The 17080-nt window shown below is 57.0% G+C and overlaps 2 protein-coding genes across 2 annotated transcripts; one reads left to right on the top strand and one right to left on the bottom strand.

Annotated features, from left to right (window-relative positions):
- The first annotated feature begins 3395 nt into the window (after nucleotides 1-3395).
- GUCA2B (guanylate cyclase activator 2B) lies at nucleotides 3396-6202 on the top strand. The gene is made up of 3 exons (XM_008265469.5): nucleotides 3396-3555; nucleotides 4511-4688; nucleotides 5915-6202. The coding sequence occupies exons 1-3, from the start codon at nucleotides 3484-3486 to the stop codon at nucleotides 5974-5976; spliced, it is 312 nt and encodes a 103-aa protein (XP_008263691.3). The 5' UTR covers nucleotides 3396-3483; the 3' UTR covers nucleotides 5977-6202.
- A 4769-nt stretch (nucleotides 6203-10971) lies between these two features.
- On the bottom strand, nucleotides 10972-12764 carry GUCA2A (guanylate cyclase activator 2A). Its single transcript, XM_002715179.6, has 3 exons — nucleotides 12584-12764; nucleotides 11640-11850; nucleotides 10972-11241 (listed from the first exon to the last, which is right to left on the bottom strand). Exons 1-3 carry the CDS (start codon nucleotides 12656-12658, stop codon nucleotides 11177-11179), a joined length of 351 nt encoding a protein of 116 aa, XP_002715225.2. The 5' UTR covers nucleotides 12659-12764; the 3' UTR covers nucleotides 10972-11176.
- Between the last annotated feature and the right edge of the window lie 4316 nt (nucleotides 12765-17080).

Below are 17080 nucleotides of genomic sequence, written 5' to 3'. Positions count from 1 at the left end.
GATGAAGAGGGGGACTCGTGGGCTGGAGCCCTTGGGCCGCGCTCTGAGTGGCCAGGGCCCGCAGCAGAGGGGGTGAGCGGGGCCGAGGCACCATGGGGCTCAGAGTTTAGCAGGATCACTTTGGCTGCTGCGCGGAGTCCTGAAGAGGGCAGAATGGGCACGGGGGGTGGGGTGGGGCGGGGGCGGCCCTCCTGCATCCTTTCGGCGTCAGCTTGGCCAGGTCTGATGCCCACTTGTTTGGCCAAACACGGGTCTAGATGCTGCTGTGAAAGCGTGTTTTCGGCTGTGGTCAACGTTTGTAACCAATGGACTCACAAAGCGGATTCCCTCGGTACTGTGCGGGCGGGCTCTGTCTAATCCGCCGACAGCCTCAAGAGCAGATACGGAGGTTTCCGGAAGTGGAACAAGCGCAGCCCCGCCTGCGTCTCCCACTTGCTCTATTTTTTTTTTTTTTTTTTTTTTGACAGGCAGAGTGGACAGTGAGAGAGAGAGAGACAGAGAGAAAGGTCTTCCTTTACCGTTGGTTCACCCTCCAATGGCCGCCGCGGCTGGCGCGCTGCGGCCGGCGCACCGCGCTGATCCGATGGCAGGAGCCAGGAGCCAGGTGCTTCTCCTGGTCTCCCATGGGGTGCAGGGCCCAAGCACCTGGGCCATCCTCCACTGCACTCCCAGACCATAGCAGAGAGCTGGCCTGGAAGAGGGGCAACCGGGACAGAATCCGGCGCCCCGACCGGGACTAGAACCCGGTGTGCCGGTGCCGCAAGGCGGAGGATTAGCCTAGTGAGCCGCGGCACCGGCCCTACCAAATTATTTCTTAATTCCATCTTCATGTGTGTCCCACTGGCTGTGTTTCTCTGCCTCACACGAGGCTGAGACCCATGATGACAGCTTGGACCTCGGTGGTCATTTGGAGTCCAGATACACTTGGAAGATGGAGCCAACTGAATTTGCTACTGCATCTGGCAAAGGAAAGAAAGAATATGCCAAGGAGGACGCCCAGGCTTTGGACGGGTGATGGAAGGTGCTGAGGAAGCGGGGAGACGAGTGAGTCTGGTAGAGGGGAGAGGTGGGCTAGGGTCCGAACCAGGCAGGGCGCTGCTGGAATCCTTCAGACTGGATAAAGGCGTGACTACAGCCGAGGCAAGGGGCGCAGGCGCTAAGCTCTGGCACCTAGCGGTCATTTCTCACCTCCAGGGTCGAGAAGAGAAGGAAAACCCAGCACAGGAAGTGGAGAAGGTGGGGCCAGGACCTTGGCAAACCACCGGAGAGCGTGTGTGGTGGAAACCAAGTGAACAGAGAAAGGGTTTTACTCCAGGAAAGGTGGCGTGACCAGCTGTGACCAGTGCTGCTGGGGACATGAGTCCTGGGCACTGGGTACTGCAGCAGTGGGCTCTGGAGTACTGTGGCGGTGGGCAGTGGGGCACTGTGGCACCGCCACACACACACACACACACACACACACGGGCAGATGGTCACCCACCGCACATCCATGTAGGAGCTTCCCCCAAAGAGCCTCCGCCCACGTCTGTCACAAAGAAAGTGCCCTGGGCAGGTGCTCGGCCTGTGTCCCGTGTCCCTGTGTCCCTGTGTCCCTGGGTCTGATGCCCAGTGCTGGCTCCTGCCTCCAGGGGCCCCAGGTGACTGAGCTCCTGCCACCCATGTGGAGAACCTGAAAATGGAAGATCTCTCCCGATCTCTCTCTGTGTGTGTGTGTGTGTGTGTGTGTGCAATTCTGCTTTTCAAATAAATTAAATACATCTTTTAAAAAATAAACATTACAACTCTATATTCACAGAGTTGTGCAACCATCATCACAACCAATTCAAAAATAAGAAAAAAAAAAAAAAGAGTGAACTCCGGAGTCTGGATTCATAGCAAGACATGAGAGTTCAGAGTCCACTTTCACTCCTTTTTTCCATTTCAATCAAGATAAGAAAGAGGAAGATGAACCTTTCAGCAGGTGGAATCCTGTGCAATAAAACCAGGCGGGACTGGGCGTGGCGAGGGGGCGCGAGGGAGCTCCATGACATCAGATTTTAGCCACGAAGCTGGAGTGACATCTTCAGCGCCAAGATGGGCTGTGAGAACGTCAGCTCCACAGTATGTGTGGGATGCCCGTCAATGCCAGCCTGTGCCTGGCGGAGATGACCCTGGAGCCAGCCCTGTTTATGGCTGCCTGAGCTGGCAGTGGGGACATCACCCTTATACACAGCGCCCTTTTCTCTGACCCAACCTGTAGCCGCTGAGGCGGTTGGTGATGCACTGCGTGGAAGGCAGCGTGAGGCTGGGGTCCCTGCTGCCGGCCGGGCCCCCTCCCTTCTTAGAGCAGTCTTATGCTGTGGGTTCTCTTATGCCCATTTGGGGGAAGAGAAAACTAAGGCTCAGTCCGATTTGATGTGACATGCCCAAGATCACGCTGCTGCCACGGGACGAGGATCCATGGCCAGGCCCATTGCTCAAGGCTGGAGCTCATTCCTGCAGACCAAGTTTAACTGTTGGCTTCTGAAAGGCACAGACAGGTGAAAGAGGACCCGCTTGGCTCTGGGGCACGTGGCTTGGGTGGGAGGTGGCAGGCAGAGGCGAAGTGGAGGCCTAGGCAGCTGGATAGAATGGTCCTTGGGACCAGCATTTGTAGCACAATGTTGGTTAAGCAGCCGCTTAGACATTGGCATCCCACATGAGCGCTGGTTTGAGACCTGACTGCTCTGCTTCCCATCTAGCTTCCCACGAATGCACCTGGGAAAGCTGCAGAAGATGGCCCAAATGCTTGGGTCGCTGCCACCCATGTGGGAGACCTGGATGGAGTTCTAGGTCCCTGGCTTCAGCCTGGCCCAGCCCTAGCCATTGCGGCCATTTGGGGAGTGAACCAGCAGATGGAAGACCTCTCTCTCTCTCTCTCTCTTCCATCTCTCCCTCTGTATTACTCTGCCTTTCAAATCAATAAACAAATGCTTAAAAAAGAAGACTTGTCATTAAACAGACGCAAGGAGAGGGCTAGGAGAGAGAGCGGTCTCAGTGCAGCCAGGACTGGAGCGTGCTCACATCAGTACTGCACCTGCCCATCTGGTCCCAGGCCAGCCTGTCTGGAACCAGGGGCTGACCTGGGCCAAAGACCTCTGCTGGCCTTCGTGCCCTGCCACTGACTGGCTCCGTCACCAGGGGCAGGGCACCACCTCTTGAGCTTCACTTCCCCTGTCCCTGCAGGGAGCTGATGGAAAGTGATGTGGAGGCGGGCCCTGGCACGGAGCTCTGCACGCACTGTGCCCCACACGCTCGGGGCTTCCAGCCTCATCACCCCAACCTCCCTCCTGGGAACCAGCTCTGGGCTTGTCACAGAGTCAGCCTGCTGTCAACCCCACCCCAGCCGGCCAGTTAATGAGTGACCAGGGCCTGGAGCCTGGCCTATAAGGAGCTGCTCAATAGGGAAGCAGGTGGGAGCCAGGTGGACGGCGACACGGAGGACCCGAGACGGGCAGCAGGACCATGGGGCTCCTGTCGGGGGTGGCTGTGGTCCTCCTGGTGCTGTTGCACAGCACACAGTCAGTCTACATCCAGGTGAGTCCCCCGCCAGCCTGCTGTCTGCCTGGAGGGCCCAGGGCTCAGCCCACATCGTCACTGCCTCGAGGACCAAGACAGCTGGTGGGTGGGGCCGCTGGAATGTGGACAGCGGCTGATGGTGACAATAACTATGAACTTTGGTGCATTCCTCCCGGCTCTCCTCCAAGGCCAAGGTCAGAGAGTAGAGAGAGATGTGGACTCTGTCCTGACGGGCAATGGGGCCCAGGAGGGCAGCAGGCCCCCTCTCATGTCCTAGTGTGCTCTGTTCACCCCCACATGTGGGTGGTGGAGGGGAAGCACCAGAGTAATGTCCTCTGCAGGTAACCTTCATGGAGCTGCAGGGTAAGAGGCGGTGGTGAGGCCCAGGGCACTGCGTGTGCGAAGGCCCCAGGAGAAGAGGGGAGAGTCCCAGTGTCTGTCCAAGGCACCTGTGAGGCTGCCAGGCAGCCAGGCCTGCTTGGGACAGGGAAGGAGCTGGGGGCCTTCCTGTGGCCCCAGGGTGCACTCCTGGCTCTGGGCAGGGCCTCCCTGGGAAGTACAAAGGGGTCCTGTGGAGGCTGCAGGGAGTCAGCGTCCCCCTGCAGCCCTGGCCATGCAGCCCAACTAGCTGTGGGTGCCATCACTCAGCCAGGTTGGTTCCAGGTACAGCACCGGGTCAGTGAGTGTGTCCTGGTGCCAGCCCCCAGCAGGGGACGTCAGATGAGGGGGCTGAGGCTCCCAGCAGACAAAAGCCAGCAGCCAGGCAGTGACAGAGCTGGGATGGGAGCCAGGGTGCACCTGTCTCTACCACCCCCGCCCAACAGCCTGCTCACAGTGGAGTGCGGCGGGCATTGGGTGGGAGACGGTCAGGCTGGACTTTCCATGAGGACCACCAGGGGTGGAGGAGCCACAGGGCTGTGGCAGTGGCTTCCTGGCCGGGGGCCTGATGGCTCCCATCCCCTCCCCTCCGCAGTATCAAGGCTTCAAGGTGCAGCTGGAATCCGTGAAGAAGCTGAGTGACCTGGAAGGGTACCAGATGACCCACAGCAGCAAGAGCCCCCAGCCTGCTGTGTGCCACCACCCGGAGCTGCCCCTGGACCTCCGGCCCATCTGCGCCTTGCAGGAAGCGGCCAGCATCTTCGACACCTTGAGTGAGTGGCTGCCCCCGCAGGACCCCCTCCTCTCGGGTGCCTCCTCCCACACCCAGCTCCTCCATGCTCTGCTGGCAGGCAGGGGCCAGGACAAGGGGATTCAGAAAACTTGGCCCCATCCTCCTGGAACTGGCCAGGTCGGAGCTCAGCAAGGCAGACGCCCCGGGAACCCTCTTAATCCCAGAAGCCCAGAGACAGGTGCTCGAATCCAAGGGAAGGAGGGGCCTGCAAGGCCTCCAACAGGAGATGGCAGCTGAGCAGAACTCTTTTTTATTTTTTAAATATTTTTTTAAAGATTTATTTTATTGGGCCAGCACCGTGGCTCTTTTGGTTAATCCTCTGCCTGCAGCGCCGGCATCCCAATATGGGTGCTGGGTTCTGGTCCCGGTTGCTCCCCTTCCAGTCCAGCTCTCTGCTGTGGCCTGGGGGTGCAGTGGAGGATGGCCCAAGTGCTAGGGCCCTGCACCCCATGGGAGACCAGGAGAAGCACCTGGCTCCTGGCTTCGGATCGGCACAGCACCAGCTGTAGCAGCCATTTGAGGAGTGAACCAGCAGAAGGAAGACCTTTCTCTCTGTCTCTCTCTCTCACTGACTATATCTCTACCTGTCAAATTAAAAAAAGATTGATTTTATTTATTTTGAAAGGCGGACTTAGAGAAAGAGAGGGAGATATACACATGTGGGAGAAAAAGAGAGAGACAGAGAGACAGAGAATCTTCCATCTGCTGGTTCACTTCCCAGATGGCTGCAATGGCTGCAGCTGGGCCAGGCCAAAGCCAGGAGCCAGGAGCCAGGAGCCAGGAGCCAGGAGCTGCTTTCCCAGGCCTGTTAGCAGGATCCTGGATCAGTGCCCATATGGGATGCTGGTGCTGCAGGCGGTGGCTTAACCCACTATGCCACAGTGCCGACCCCCTTTTATTTTGTTCTAATGTTGTTTGTTTGAGAGGTAGAGAGAAAGAGAGACACAGCTATCTCATCCACTGTTTCAAATGTGTGCAACAGCCAGGGCTGGGCCAGGCCGAAGCCAGAAGCGCCCTGCAGCCGTCCCTGTGCACGGCAGCCCTGTGCCCTGTCCCTGTAGCAGGCAGGAGAACTGAGCACAAGGGCCCCGCTCCAAAGGATGGTGCCCAGGCCGTGAGCCAAGCATCTTCCTTTGCTTCTCGCTGCTGCCCGGCCCCCAGCTCCCCACATTCAGCCTCAGCTGGCCCCCTCTCTCTCCTGTCCAGGACACATCGCCGTGGACGACTGTGAGCTATGTGTGAATGTCGCCTGCACCGGCTGCTTCTGAGATGGCCCGGGTACTGGAGCCCACCCTGGAGCCCTGGACCGTCAGCTGTCTGTCCTGGCAGCCTCCCACCCCAGCCGAGCTCGGGCGGGGCCCCTGGCCCCCAAGGGCCATCACTGCCTTCCCAGGGCCCAAGCAGCCAGATCTGATGCAAAGGACATGGGACAGGAGGAGGGCTTATCCCCAAGGCAGGCCTGCTTTTGAATAAAGATTCCATGCCACACGTGGAGTCAGCGTCTCCCTTCCTTGTACTCAGATGGTCTTGGGCGGGGTGGGGAGGAAGGAAACTTCCCTGCGGCCTCCAGCACCTGAAGTGTTGACTCATTAAGGCCCATTTGGCAGATGGGGGTGCTGAGGTCCGGAATGGGAGTGAGTCTCCCAGGCTCACGAGCAACCTAGACCCACTTGTCCCAAAGTGGAGCTCCAGGCGTCCTCAGCTTCAGAGCAAGGGCTTCTGTGTTCCTGACCAGGAGTGGGGCCGGGCAGGAGTGGGGGGAACAGGCGGAGTGCACAGGGGAGGAATCACCCAGCACTCCCTCCGACATAATCCAGGCTGACTGCCGGAGCCGGCCTGGGAACACTTCCCCGAGCTCCTGCTCCGCTCCAGGCCTCCCCAGGGATCACCTGGCCGGCTCCAGCTGTGAGCCCTCTGTCCCTCCCTCCCTCCCTCCTAGCAGCCCTAAGGGATATTAACCATAATAGTGCCTGGGGCTGGCACTGTGGCACAGCGGGTTAGGCATCGGCCTGAAGTACCACCATCCCATATGGGTACCAGTTCGAGTCCCCGCTCTTCCACTTCTGATCCAGCTCCCTGATAATGCACCTGGGAAAGCAGCAGAAGATGGCCCAAATCCTTGGGCCCCTGCACCCATGTGGGAGACCTGAAAGAAGCACCTGGCTCCTGGTTTCAGATCAGCCCAGCTCCGGCTGTTGCGGCCATCTGGGGAGTGAACTAGTGAATGGAAGACATCTCTCTCTTGCTCACTCGCTCACTCTCTCTCTCTGTAACTCTGCCTTTCAAATAAATAAATAAATAAATGTTTTTTAAAAAGTGATTATAGTGCCAGCCAGTGTTGATGGAGCATTTACTGTATTCTAAGCATCACTGTATGCACTTGGCACGCGCTGATGCACAGAGTCCTCATGACAGTCAGATGAAACAGATAGTGTTGTCCCCTCCCTGCTGTACCACCATGGAGCGACAGGTGCAGAGAGGAAAATACCTGGCCCAGGATCTCAGATGTGACAAAGCAGGTTCTTCCCAGTCACAACAGCAGCCCGGAAAAGGACTTGCTTAGGGCCTGAGGAGTGTCTCTCTGCCCTCCCCCCTCCCCCCTTACCATGTCCTGTTTCCACCACCTTCTGCCTGGCCCCAGACCCTTCTAACCATGGTTCTACTTTCTGCTTGCATGAGTTCATTTTTTTTTTTTTTTTTAGATTTCATATGTAAGTGAGATTATGCATGACTTGTCTGTCTGTGCCTGAGTTATTTCATTTTTTTAAAAAATAAAGATTTTATTTATTTAAAGGTAGAGTTACAGGTGGAGAGAAGGAGAAACAGAAAGGTCTTCCATCTGCTAGTTCACTCCCCAATTGTCCTCAACGGCGGGAGCCATGCCGATCCGAAGCCAGGAGCCAAGAGCTTCTCCTGGGTCTCCCCAGCAGGTGCAGGGGCCCAAGCAGTTGGGCCATCTTCTGCTGCTTTCCCAGACCATAGCAGAGAGCTGGATCGGAAGTGGAGCAGCTGGGACTCGAACTGGCGCCCATATGGGATGCCAGCACTGCAGGCAGCGGCTTTACCCACTACGCCACAGCGCCGGCCCCTGTGGTAGATTTTGAGATCTGCAGTGTGGTGTCTCTAGCTTTGTTTTATTGGCTCGGGATTGCTGTGGCAATCATGTCCTTTTGCAGTTGCATATGAATTTTAAAATCACATCTCCTGTTTCCGTGAAGAATGTAGTTGGAATTTTGATAGGGACTGTATCAAATCTGTAAACCATTTTAACAATATTAATTCTTCTAATCCATGAACACAGGATATCTTTCCACTTATTTGTGTCTTTAGGGTTTTCTATACATAAGATCACCTCCTGTTCAAACAGAGATAATTTAACTTCTTCCTTTCTACGTTATATGCCTTTTATTTCTTTTCCTTGTCTACTTACTCTGGCTGGGACTTCCAGCACTATGTTAAATAAAAGTAGTGAGAGTAGAGATCCTTGTTTTTTTCCTAGTCTTGGAAAAGTTTTAATGCTTTTAACTTGAATCTTCTTTTTTCTTCTTAGTCAAATTAAAGACTTGTCAATTCCATCTTTTTGAAAACTGCATCTCCTGGGCCAGTGTTGTGGAGTAGGGGGTAAGGCCGCTGGCTGGGATGCCGGCATCCCATATGGGCGCCGGTTTGAGTCCTGTTGCTCCACTTCCGATCCAGCTCTCTGTTATGGCCTGGGAAAGCAGCAGAAGATGACCCAAGTCCTTGGGCCCCTGCACCCACATGGGAGACCCAGAAGAAGTTCTTGGCTCTTTGTTCTGGCCTGGCCCAGCACTGACCATTGCAGCCGTCTGGGGAGTGAGCCAGCAGATGGAAGATCTGTCTCTGACTTTCAAAAAAAAAGACTACAACTCCTAATTTTGTTGACATTTCCTATGCTTGTCCGGTCTCTCAATCATTTCTTTCTGCTCTGAACTTTATTATTTCCTCCTCTCTAGTAATTTGAGCTTAGATTCTTCTTCTTCTACTTCCTTGAAGTGTAGTTGTTTGAGAAATTTCTCTTTTTTTATTATGTGTTTATTACTATAATCTTCCTTCTTTGAACTGCTTTTGCTGCAGCCCATAAATTTTAGTATGTTGTGCTTCCACTTTTTTCTTTAAGATACTTTTCCAATTGCCTTTTAATTTCTTCTTTAACCCACAGTTGTTCAGGACTGGTTGCGCTTTAAGAATCCCAGTATTTTTCAGTATTGCTATGTTTAATCTTCATTCAGCCCTATAAAGAGATCCTTTGTTTATCTTCTCAATTTCTAACTAACATAATCCTTGCACTTTTAAAAAAAAAAAGATGTATTTATTTTATTCAAAAGGCAGAGTTACAGAGAGAGAGAGAGAGAGGTCTTCCATCCGCTGGTTCACTCTCAGAATGGCCGCAATGGCCGGAGCTGGGCTGATCCGAAGCCAGGAACCAGGAGCTAGAACCTGTTCCTCTGACCGACTGTGTTCTGACGCCCATTACACACCTCCCTCTGGCCCCTCTCCCCCACCGTTCCCATGCTCTGGTCATCTCTCACATCAACTTTAACTTCCACATAGGAGAGATAAGCATGCAAAGTTTGTCTTTCTGTGTCTGGCTGACTTTGCTTAACACAACAGCCTCCAGTTCCACTCACTGCAAACGTCAGGATCCCATTTGGTTTTAGGGCTGAATACTATTCCACAAGCACACACAGCACATTTTCTTGATCAGTTCATCTGTCAATGGACACCCCAGTGGCTTCCACACCTGGGCTACTGTCAACAGTGCGATAATGAACGGTGCATGCAGGTGCCTCTTGGATGCGTTGAATCCATGCCATTCAGATCCATACCCAGAAGTAGGGTCACGTGGAGATTCTTGTCATCCCATGTCATGGGAAAGAAAACTGAGGAGAGAGCAGGCTAAGGAACCTGTCCGAAGCCACACAACTGCAGCAGGCAGAGCCAGGACTCATCCCAGAGTTGGAGCATGAAAGGATTCCACCCCCACTACACATCTCCCCGAACTTCCAGCAGCCTCGGAGGCAGGCTCTGTGAAATCGAGTCTCAGAGAAGAACACACTGCTTGTGGATAACACAGTCAGGCTCAACCCGGTCCTGGCTGCCTCCCAGGCTGCCCACAGTCCCAACTGTACGGCTCTAGTGCCTGTGTCTGTGGCCACCCCACCCCGCCCTCACCTTCTGGACACCTCTTTCTCCCGGCTTCCGTGTTGGTTCTGAAATTCCATCCATCCCAAGATACATTTCCAGGGCTAAGGAAAATGCAATCTCCCTGCCCAGTTCACAACACCTGACCTCAGCCCGGGGCATCCGGCAGCCAGGGGAATCCTGTCTGAATCCTCCTGTGGCCTTCCCCCGAGACCCACCCCACTTCCCAGGAAGGACCCTGGCTGTCTCCTCCTTCCTTGTTCCCTCTGCTGTTGCTCACTGGCCTCAGCCTGCACCTGCCCCTCTCACCCCTGCCTGAATCACCCTCAGCCTGACCTTGGTCCCTTCCTGGGGTTGTTACCATGGATTGAATTCCTCTTATGGCTGTGTAGATCTATTGGGGTCGGGGCTTCCATGCATTCTTTTGCCCAGCCTGGGAGGCAGGTATTGGCAGTGCCCTGGGGTTAACAGAGGCAGAGGCTGGGGCCACAAAGCAGAAGAGCTGCGTTCCTAACACCACACAGGCTGTGGAGCCCTAGCCCATTGCTGTTCCCTGCTTGGGTTGTATCCACAGGCAGTCATCCGCAATCATCCACATGGACAGGCCCCCGCCCTGCAGGGGCACAGGGAGACTTCCCCAGGCACACAGCCATGCACAACCTCTTGAAAAGAGGCCATGGAACAAAGCCTTGGCACCTGAGCCAGCATCCACCTGGCATTGTGGGAAGAGGGGTGGTCAGAGGCGAGCAGGACACAGATGACGTGGCCAGAGGTGTGGCTTGGGATGGATTCCTGGGCAGGGTGGGAGGCCACACTGCTGTGGTCAGAGAGCCAGATCCAGGGCACCTTGACTATTCAAGAGAGAGCTTGATGCTGATCCCCTAGCAGGCCAAGTGTCTGTGTTGGGCACCCAACCAGCTAGGACCGAATCCTGGGCTTGGTGACTTTGGCAATCCCAGGAGAAGAGAAGGAAAAGCAGAATTCTCATCATCACCCCGTGGTCTGGAGATCCCACGCTGCCCGGGCAGGGAAGACATCCCTAAAGCCAGATGATGGCTACACTGACAGGTGAAGGTAGGAAATGGAGGCAAGACCACGGGTAGTTTGTAATCCGGTTTATTAGCTGAGAGTTGGAGTGGATCTTGGGAAGCACCGGGCCGCTGGTCCCGAGGCAGCTCTGATGTCACCCACCCCACCGCCCCACAGCCTGAGCCAGAGCGGGCTGAGCTCCCGAGAGTGGGGGTTTTGGGGGCAGCCCCTCCTGGCAGGTAGCAGAGAGAAGGCAGCGAGCAAGGCAGGGTCACCCTAGCATCCGGTACAGGCGGCGTAGGCACAGATCTCACACGTGCTCGGGTCCTGCGCGATGGCCACTGGGCAAAAAGACGGGGCCTGGTGAGAGCAGCCTCCTCCCCCCACCCCGAGCCAGACGCCTGCCCTGAGCCAGACACCCGTGCCTGCCCCCAGAATCCCAGGGGCCTGTCCTCCGGCTCGCTAGGCTGCCGTCCAAGTCAGGACACACGGACCGCTCAGGCCAGCCGGTCAGAGAGCCCCTACCAGAGGCCATGCAGCTCAGGGCTGAGGATTGGGCGCGGGGCTCCTTACCCACCACGGCCTGCTGGGATCGCCCTAGACCTTGCCTGCTACAATCGGAACCGAAGAAGCAAAGGGCTTAGCAGACCCACCAATCAGAGCCGAGCCCCGCCTCCGAACCCCCAATCAGAGCACACCTTCTCCTTGCACCCCACCAATCAGAGAGGAGGCTGCTCACCCAGCCGCTGGAGGATCTGGCCTGCGTTGGGCTCCTTGCAGAGAGGCTTGAGCGCTTCTGGAAAGTTCTGGTTTCTACAGGCGTTGGGAATGGCAGATTCACGAGGCCGGGGTGCCAGCTTCCGGAGAGGGCTTGCAAGCCTGGGCTGCGGGAGCTCCTCGAGGTCTTTCAGCCTCTTCACAGCCTCCAGAGGAAAGGAGAGCGCTCCATCCTGAAAGCCACAGGGCAGAGCGTGAGGCGGCCTGAGGTCCCGCGCGGCCCCTGGCCCGGGCCACTGCAGCCCCTGGGGCGCAGAGCGTGGGGGACGGGAGCCCCGCAGCGGGTGAGGCCGGGGCGCGGAGCCAGGCGTCGCTCCCGTCGGGCTTTGCGCTGTGGCCGTGAGGTTCTGCATCCCCCAGGGACGCGGGGCCAGGCGTGGGCCCAGGGCCTTGGGCAGCTCGGCTCCCCACTGCCTGACAGCAACGCCAGCGGATCCTCTGGCCTCAGCACGGGCCTGCGACCTGGCATTTGAGATGCAATAAAAGGCCTCCCGGGCCCCTGCTGAGTGCCAGGCTGGCCTGTCGGCGGTGTCGCACCTGCGGGCACACCTGTAAGATGTCCCTGACATTCCTGGAACCCAGGCAGATGCTCTGGCGGAGCGCAGGTCAGAGGAGTAGGGTCTGAAGTCCAATCCAGCTCCTTCGGCAGCAAGCTGCTGCGCCCGGGGCCTCTCTCCAGTGGTAAATGGTGCGGGCTGGGGCACGGTGGTGCAATCACAAGATACCCAATTGCTGGCCTTTCCCAAATGATTCTCTCTCTTCTCTCTTCCTGAGCTCCTCCCAGGTTGAAGGGACAGTTACAGGGTGGAGGGAGTCCCCCAAGAAGGCCAAGCTTCAGACACGCCCCCACTCCCTTGGGGCCAGGTCCATGGAGCGCCTGGGCGCAGGGCTGGGCTGGGGCCTTACCTGCACGGTGACCCCCTCCACCAGGGTGGCACAGGCCCCGAGGAGGCACAGTCCGCAGAGCAGGAAGGTGTTCATGGCAGCAGGTGGCTGAGGAGAGGAGCAGCTGGCTGTGGCAGCCAGAGCAGGGGGCCTTTTAAAGCAGGCAGGGTTACTGAGTAACCCAGAGCCTTTGTCAGCATCTCATCTGCTCGCCCATCCGGCCTCTGGATCAGATAAGGCTGAGAAGAGAAGAGGTCAGCCCCCAGCCCCTCCCTGGGCACCAGGCTGGGTCCTGTGGTCACCCCCAGCCAGGCCATGTGCTGGTTGGTATAGGGCCTGCAGGCCCTGCCCTGCCCTTGACAAGGGAGGTAAGGGGCCAGACGGACAGCCTGGGATAGTGGGGCAGGGTGGGGGGGATTTGCTGCCCCGGTGAGGAGGGGCCACCTCATACAGTCCCGGGCAAGGCGGTTCTGGAAGGTTTTCCCAAGGAGGCTGTGCCAGCGCCGAGTTCTGAAGAATGAGAGCAAGTGTTCTCAGAGAAGGAACCGGGGTTCAAGGTCATTTTGTGCCGAGGGTGTTAGGGGCTGGGATAGTCAGGGAAATGTTGAGTTATTCAGCCTGGGGAAGGGAGGGGTTAGAAAGACACCCTGGAATGAGAGAGCTGAGACTTCGAGCTGAGTTAGGGACCAGGCTCGGCTCCCGCGACTTTAAAGAGGAACTGGGTTCAAGTCCCACCTCTTGCCTGTTCTGAGGTGTGTGAACTTGTGCAAATGTTTTCCCCTCTCTGAGTCTCAGAGAAGGTTTTAGACTGTTCACCCTGATGCTGGGTTCATAGAAAGCCCTGGGTGAGGCGTCCTCCGGTCGTTACCATCGTTAGCAGCAGGAGCGGCAGTTCCTGGTCCCCACAGGTTCCTCTGGCCACCGCTGCCTTGCTGAGCCGCCGCCTGCCCTCACCCTTTGCTGGCCCCATCCTGCCCATCCTGCAGCCTTGGGTCCTCCCTGAGCTCCGCCCGCTCCCCACGCCAGGCCCCTGCAGGCGCAGTGCCCTCCAGCACGCGTGGTCTAGTGGGAGGAGCTGGTATAAGCCTGCAACCCTCGGACCCTGAACCCCGCCAGGACCGTGCCCTCAGCACCGCGTGTGTTCGCTGTTTGTTCGAGGCCGGCAGAGCTCCCCACGGCACGGGAGAAAGGCCCTCTGCCTTGCTCCTCTCCAGCCCTGGCCGGTGCCAGGCCAGCTCCAGGGAGGCAGTGGGCAGGGATGCTGAGGGAGGGAGGAGAGTCAATATTGAAGGACTTGGCGGGGCAGGAAGCTCCTAAGGGGCCTAGCCACAGGGCGGGGCAGGAAACGCTTGGTCCACCTCGCAGGCCAGTCCTCAGAGCCTGGCAGGACTCCCCTCCCCTTCGTGTGTGTGTGTGTGTGTGTGTGTATACACTGGGATGTGTACAAGTACAACAAAGTATGTCTGTACCTGCTGAGGTGCGTGTGTGATCCCCTACAGGGCATGTCTGTACACCAAAGAGAGCATGTATGTGTGCTGAGGTATGAGTGTATATACCCCACAAGGGGTGTGTGTGTGCATGTGCGTGACAATGAGGTCTATGTGTGTGCACTGAAGTATATATGATTGCATGTGCATGTGTGCACACCGGGGTGTGTATACACATGTGTGCACATGCATGCATACGTGTGCAGTGAGGGCTGTGTGTATGTGTACACTGAGGTGTGTGCATGCATGCGCACACTGGTGTGAGTTCATGTGTGTGCATATTGAGAAGTGTGTGCATGTTGTGTGTGCACCTTGTGTGCTCAGAGTGCATTGAGATGTGTGTGTGTATGTGTGTGTGTGTGTGTGTGTATGTATACACTGGCCGAGGTTTGCAAGTTCAGTCCAGTGAGCCCTGTGGCGGCCTCCAGTAGCTGGGGTAGGAATGAGATGGTGACTGGGGAAGGAAAGGGAGCCTCGAGCAGGGGTGGGTGGAGTGGGCTGGGAAGGCGATGGCTGAGGCTGAGAGCCATGCTGGAACTGGATGGGGCTTAGGTGGACTGGAGGGGCAGGGATGGTGAATGCCGGCCTAAGATCAGCATGGGGTTCCCCAGCAGTTAGGGAGAGGAGTTCACATTAGGATTCCAATTGGGTTGGGGTTCCGGTGTGGGGCTGAGGTTCGGACAGGACGTTGGTGTAAAGACTTGGGGACACTTGGGAAATCACAAAGACTTGAACAAACAATCCCACCTTAAAGCCGGGGTCCTGTCCTAGTACTTCACCTTCCTCCTCCCCCAACTGGAAAACGCGAAATGCGGAACCGGCTGCCGGGGCAGGAGAACTTCTGCACCCCCGCTGACGGGCTCACTCCAGCCCTTATGGCTTCACTTCCCTCCCTGGCTCGGGATGAGGCCCTCACCCCTCAGCCGGTGCGCAGTCTTCCCTCCGTCTGTCTGGTTGAGGTCGGTTTCCTTTCTTTATGTCTCCTGGATACAAAATGCCGGCTCCTAACATTTAGGGTCGAACCCTGGCCAAGCCCAGGACCTCCTCTTGGCCTGGTCTGTCGAGTGCTGCGGGGACTCCGGCTCACTTTGGCTAGAGGGCAACTGGTACACACCCCGAGCCTGGTTGCTCTATGATAGGGAACGGCTACTGAGTGGGGCGGAGACCCTTTCGGGCCTCTTGCTGGCGTTGAGGGAGGCCCCAGTTCACTCTCCTCCCTGCTCCCAGGTCTGCTCCCTCCCCTCTTGCTCTCCCCATTCACCACCTGATCACTGGCCTCCAGCAGCGGCCTCCTCTCTCCCCGTGGTGTCCTGGGGTAGATATCTCTCTCACAGATCAGACCCCAGGGGTCGGAGGATGCTCAGCCACTCCCCAGGTTTCCGTCTCGGCACTTCCTGGACCAAGGGCCACCTCAGGAAAGGTGGCTGCGCCCTTCCCGCCAGCACCGTGGGACCAGGGACCAGAACAGTCTGTTCCCTCTGACGGTCCTCAGGTTGCCTTTTGCAGAACCGTGGGACTCCAGGGTTAGCTGCTGACCTCAAGGCCAAAAAACTCCTTTGCCTCCAAATTTGGCCAAGATATTCACTGGACAATCAGAATCATTGGCTTGAATTCAGGACCTTCAGCCCCAACCTTGGCCGTCTTCTTTGTTCCTCACTTCCACGTTCCAGCTCCTCCTTGCAGAGACTCCGGAAAGCCACATGCCCAAGACCCCTGATCCCCAGGCTACCCCTCTTCCATTTCAGATCCTGACCCAGCGGATGAACCCCTTCCCTATGGCTCTTCTGCCCCTTCCCCCGCTCCGCCCTCCACCCTCCATCCTTCTTCTGGATTCGGTTCCTAGTTCTGCCCCCTCCGCCTCCGCCTCCACCCCATTGCCCGCCCCCCTATTCCAAGACTCAGCCCCTCCATATGTTCCCCCTCCGGGAGGTAGTGAGAGTGGAAGGCAGCATCCAGGTCCACGCTCCTTTTCCTGTGCCCGTGTCCCATGTCGAGGACTGGCTTTGCTCCTCCAGGAATCCAGCAAATATTGAAAGGAGCCCCATGGTGTGGCCCAGGTGTCCCGCTGCACCTGGTCAGATACCCTTCATATGTGACATTGCACACTCACTCCCGGTGAGCGGGCCCACTTTGGCAAGCAGCCTGCGAACATGCTGACAAAGCACAAACAAAACATGAACCTACACCCAGCGGCCTTCTGTCCAGCTCTGGCTGTTGAAGCCATTTGAGAAGTGAACCAGTGGGTAGATCTCTCTCTCGCCCTTCCTCCCCCCTTCTCAAATAAACAATCTTATAAAAAGAAGAAGGTGGCATGGTAAAAATTCCCATGGTCAAGTCAGTTATGATAAGAGCCGGGAAGTCACCCGGGATTCTGGTGAAAACCCCCTCTCACAGCCTGGCTCACAGAAGCCATTCCCGAGTCTACCAGCCTGGATCTCAGCACGCCTGCAGGCGCTCTCTTCTCACAAATGTGCAACTCTCAGTTGGCCCAGCCACTAGAAAAAACTCCAGAAATTAGAACAGGGATGCCAAACGCCCCTGTAGGAACTTATAAATGTTGCCTTCTGAGTATTTAGTAATAGGGAGGACAAGGCCAAACGGGAGAAGGAGAGACCCTTGAAAACCAAATACCAGTTCCTCCAGCCCGCCTTAAACCCACAAAGCTCTAAACCAATCAGGACTCCCAGCCCAAAGCCCTCCTGGTGTGTGCTTCCGCTGTGGCAACGCAGGCCACGGGGCAAAGGCTTGCCGAAACCCTGGGCCTCCCTCGAAGGCGTGGCCGCGTTGTGGATGGGGGGACATTGGAAGGTGGGCTGCCCCCAGGACTGGGCACCCAGGCCTTCAGTTCAGCCCACAGAACCGGCAGATTCCCTTATGCTCAGCTCTTAGAATGAGGAGGCCTAGGCTCCCCCTACCCCGCTGTTTACAGCCATGTGTCCAGAGAGCCTTGACCAGAGGGATTGTGGCTGCCTGCCCCTTTCCATTGGTGGGTGGCACCAGGGAGGCTTTCTCCCTTCTTACTGAGTGGCGT

Source organism: Oryctolagus cuniculus, chromosome 7, assembly GCF_051225735.1.
Source record: "Oryctolagus cuniculus isolate XC-2025 breed Fujian yellow rabbit chromosome 7, ASM5122573v1, whole genome shotgun sequence".
Classification (NCBI taxonomy): Eukaryota; Metazoa; Chordata; class Mammalia; order Lagomorpha; family Leporidae; genus Oryctolagus; species Oryctolagus cuniculus.
Note: the sequence above shows the minus strand (reverse complement) of the source record. Positions and strands in the feature narration are given on the sequence as shown.

What these genes read in the sequence shown, in the direction of transcription:
- GUCA2B (XM_008265469.5), top strand. Translation starts at nt 3,484, where the DNA reads ATGGGGCTCCTGTCGGGGGTGGCTGTGGTCCTCCTGGTGCTGTTGCAC. An exon ending in CACAGTCAGTCTACATCCAG is followed by an intron (nt 3,556 to 4,510) that starts GTGAGTCCCCCG and finishes TCCCCTCCGCAG; the next exon opens with TATCAAGGCTTCAAGGTGCA. An exon ending in CAGCATCTTCGACACCTTGA is followed by an intron (nt 4,689 to 5,914) that starts GTGAGTGGCTGC and finishes TCTCCTGTCCAG; the next exon opens with GACACATCGCCGTGGACGAC.
- GUCA2A (XM_002715179.6), bottom strand. Translation starts at nt 12,658, where the DNA reads ATGAACACCTTCCTGCTCTGCGGACTGTGCCTCCTCGGGGCCTGTGCC. An exon ending in TGGAGGGGGTCACCGTGCAG is followed by an intron (nt 11,851 to 12,583) that starts GTAAGGCCCCAG and finishes TGTGGCTTTCAG; the next exon opens with GATGGAGCGCTCTCCTTTCC. An exon ending in CCAGATCCTCCAGCGGCTGG is followed by an intron (nt 11,242 to 11,639) that starts GTGAGCAGCCTC and finishes CTTTTTGCCCAG; the next exon opens with TGGCCATCGCGCAGGACCCG.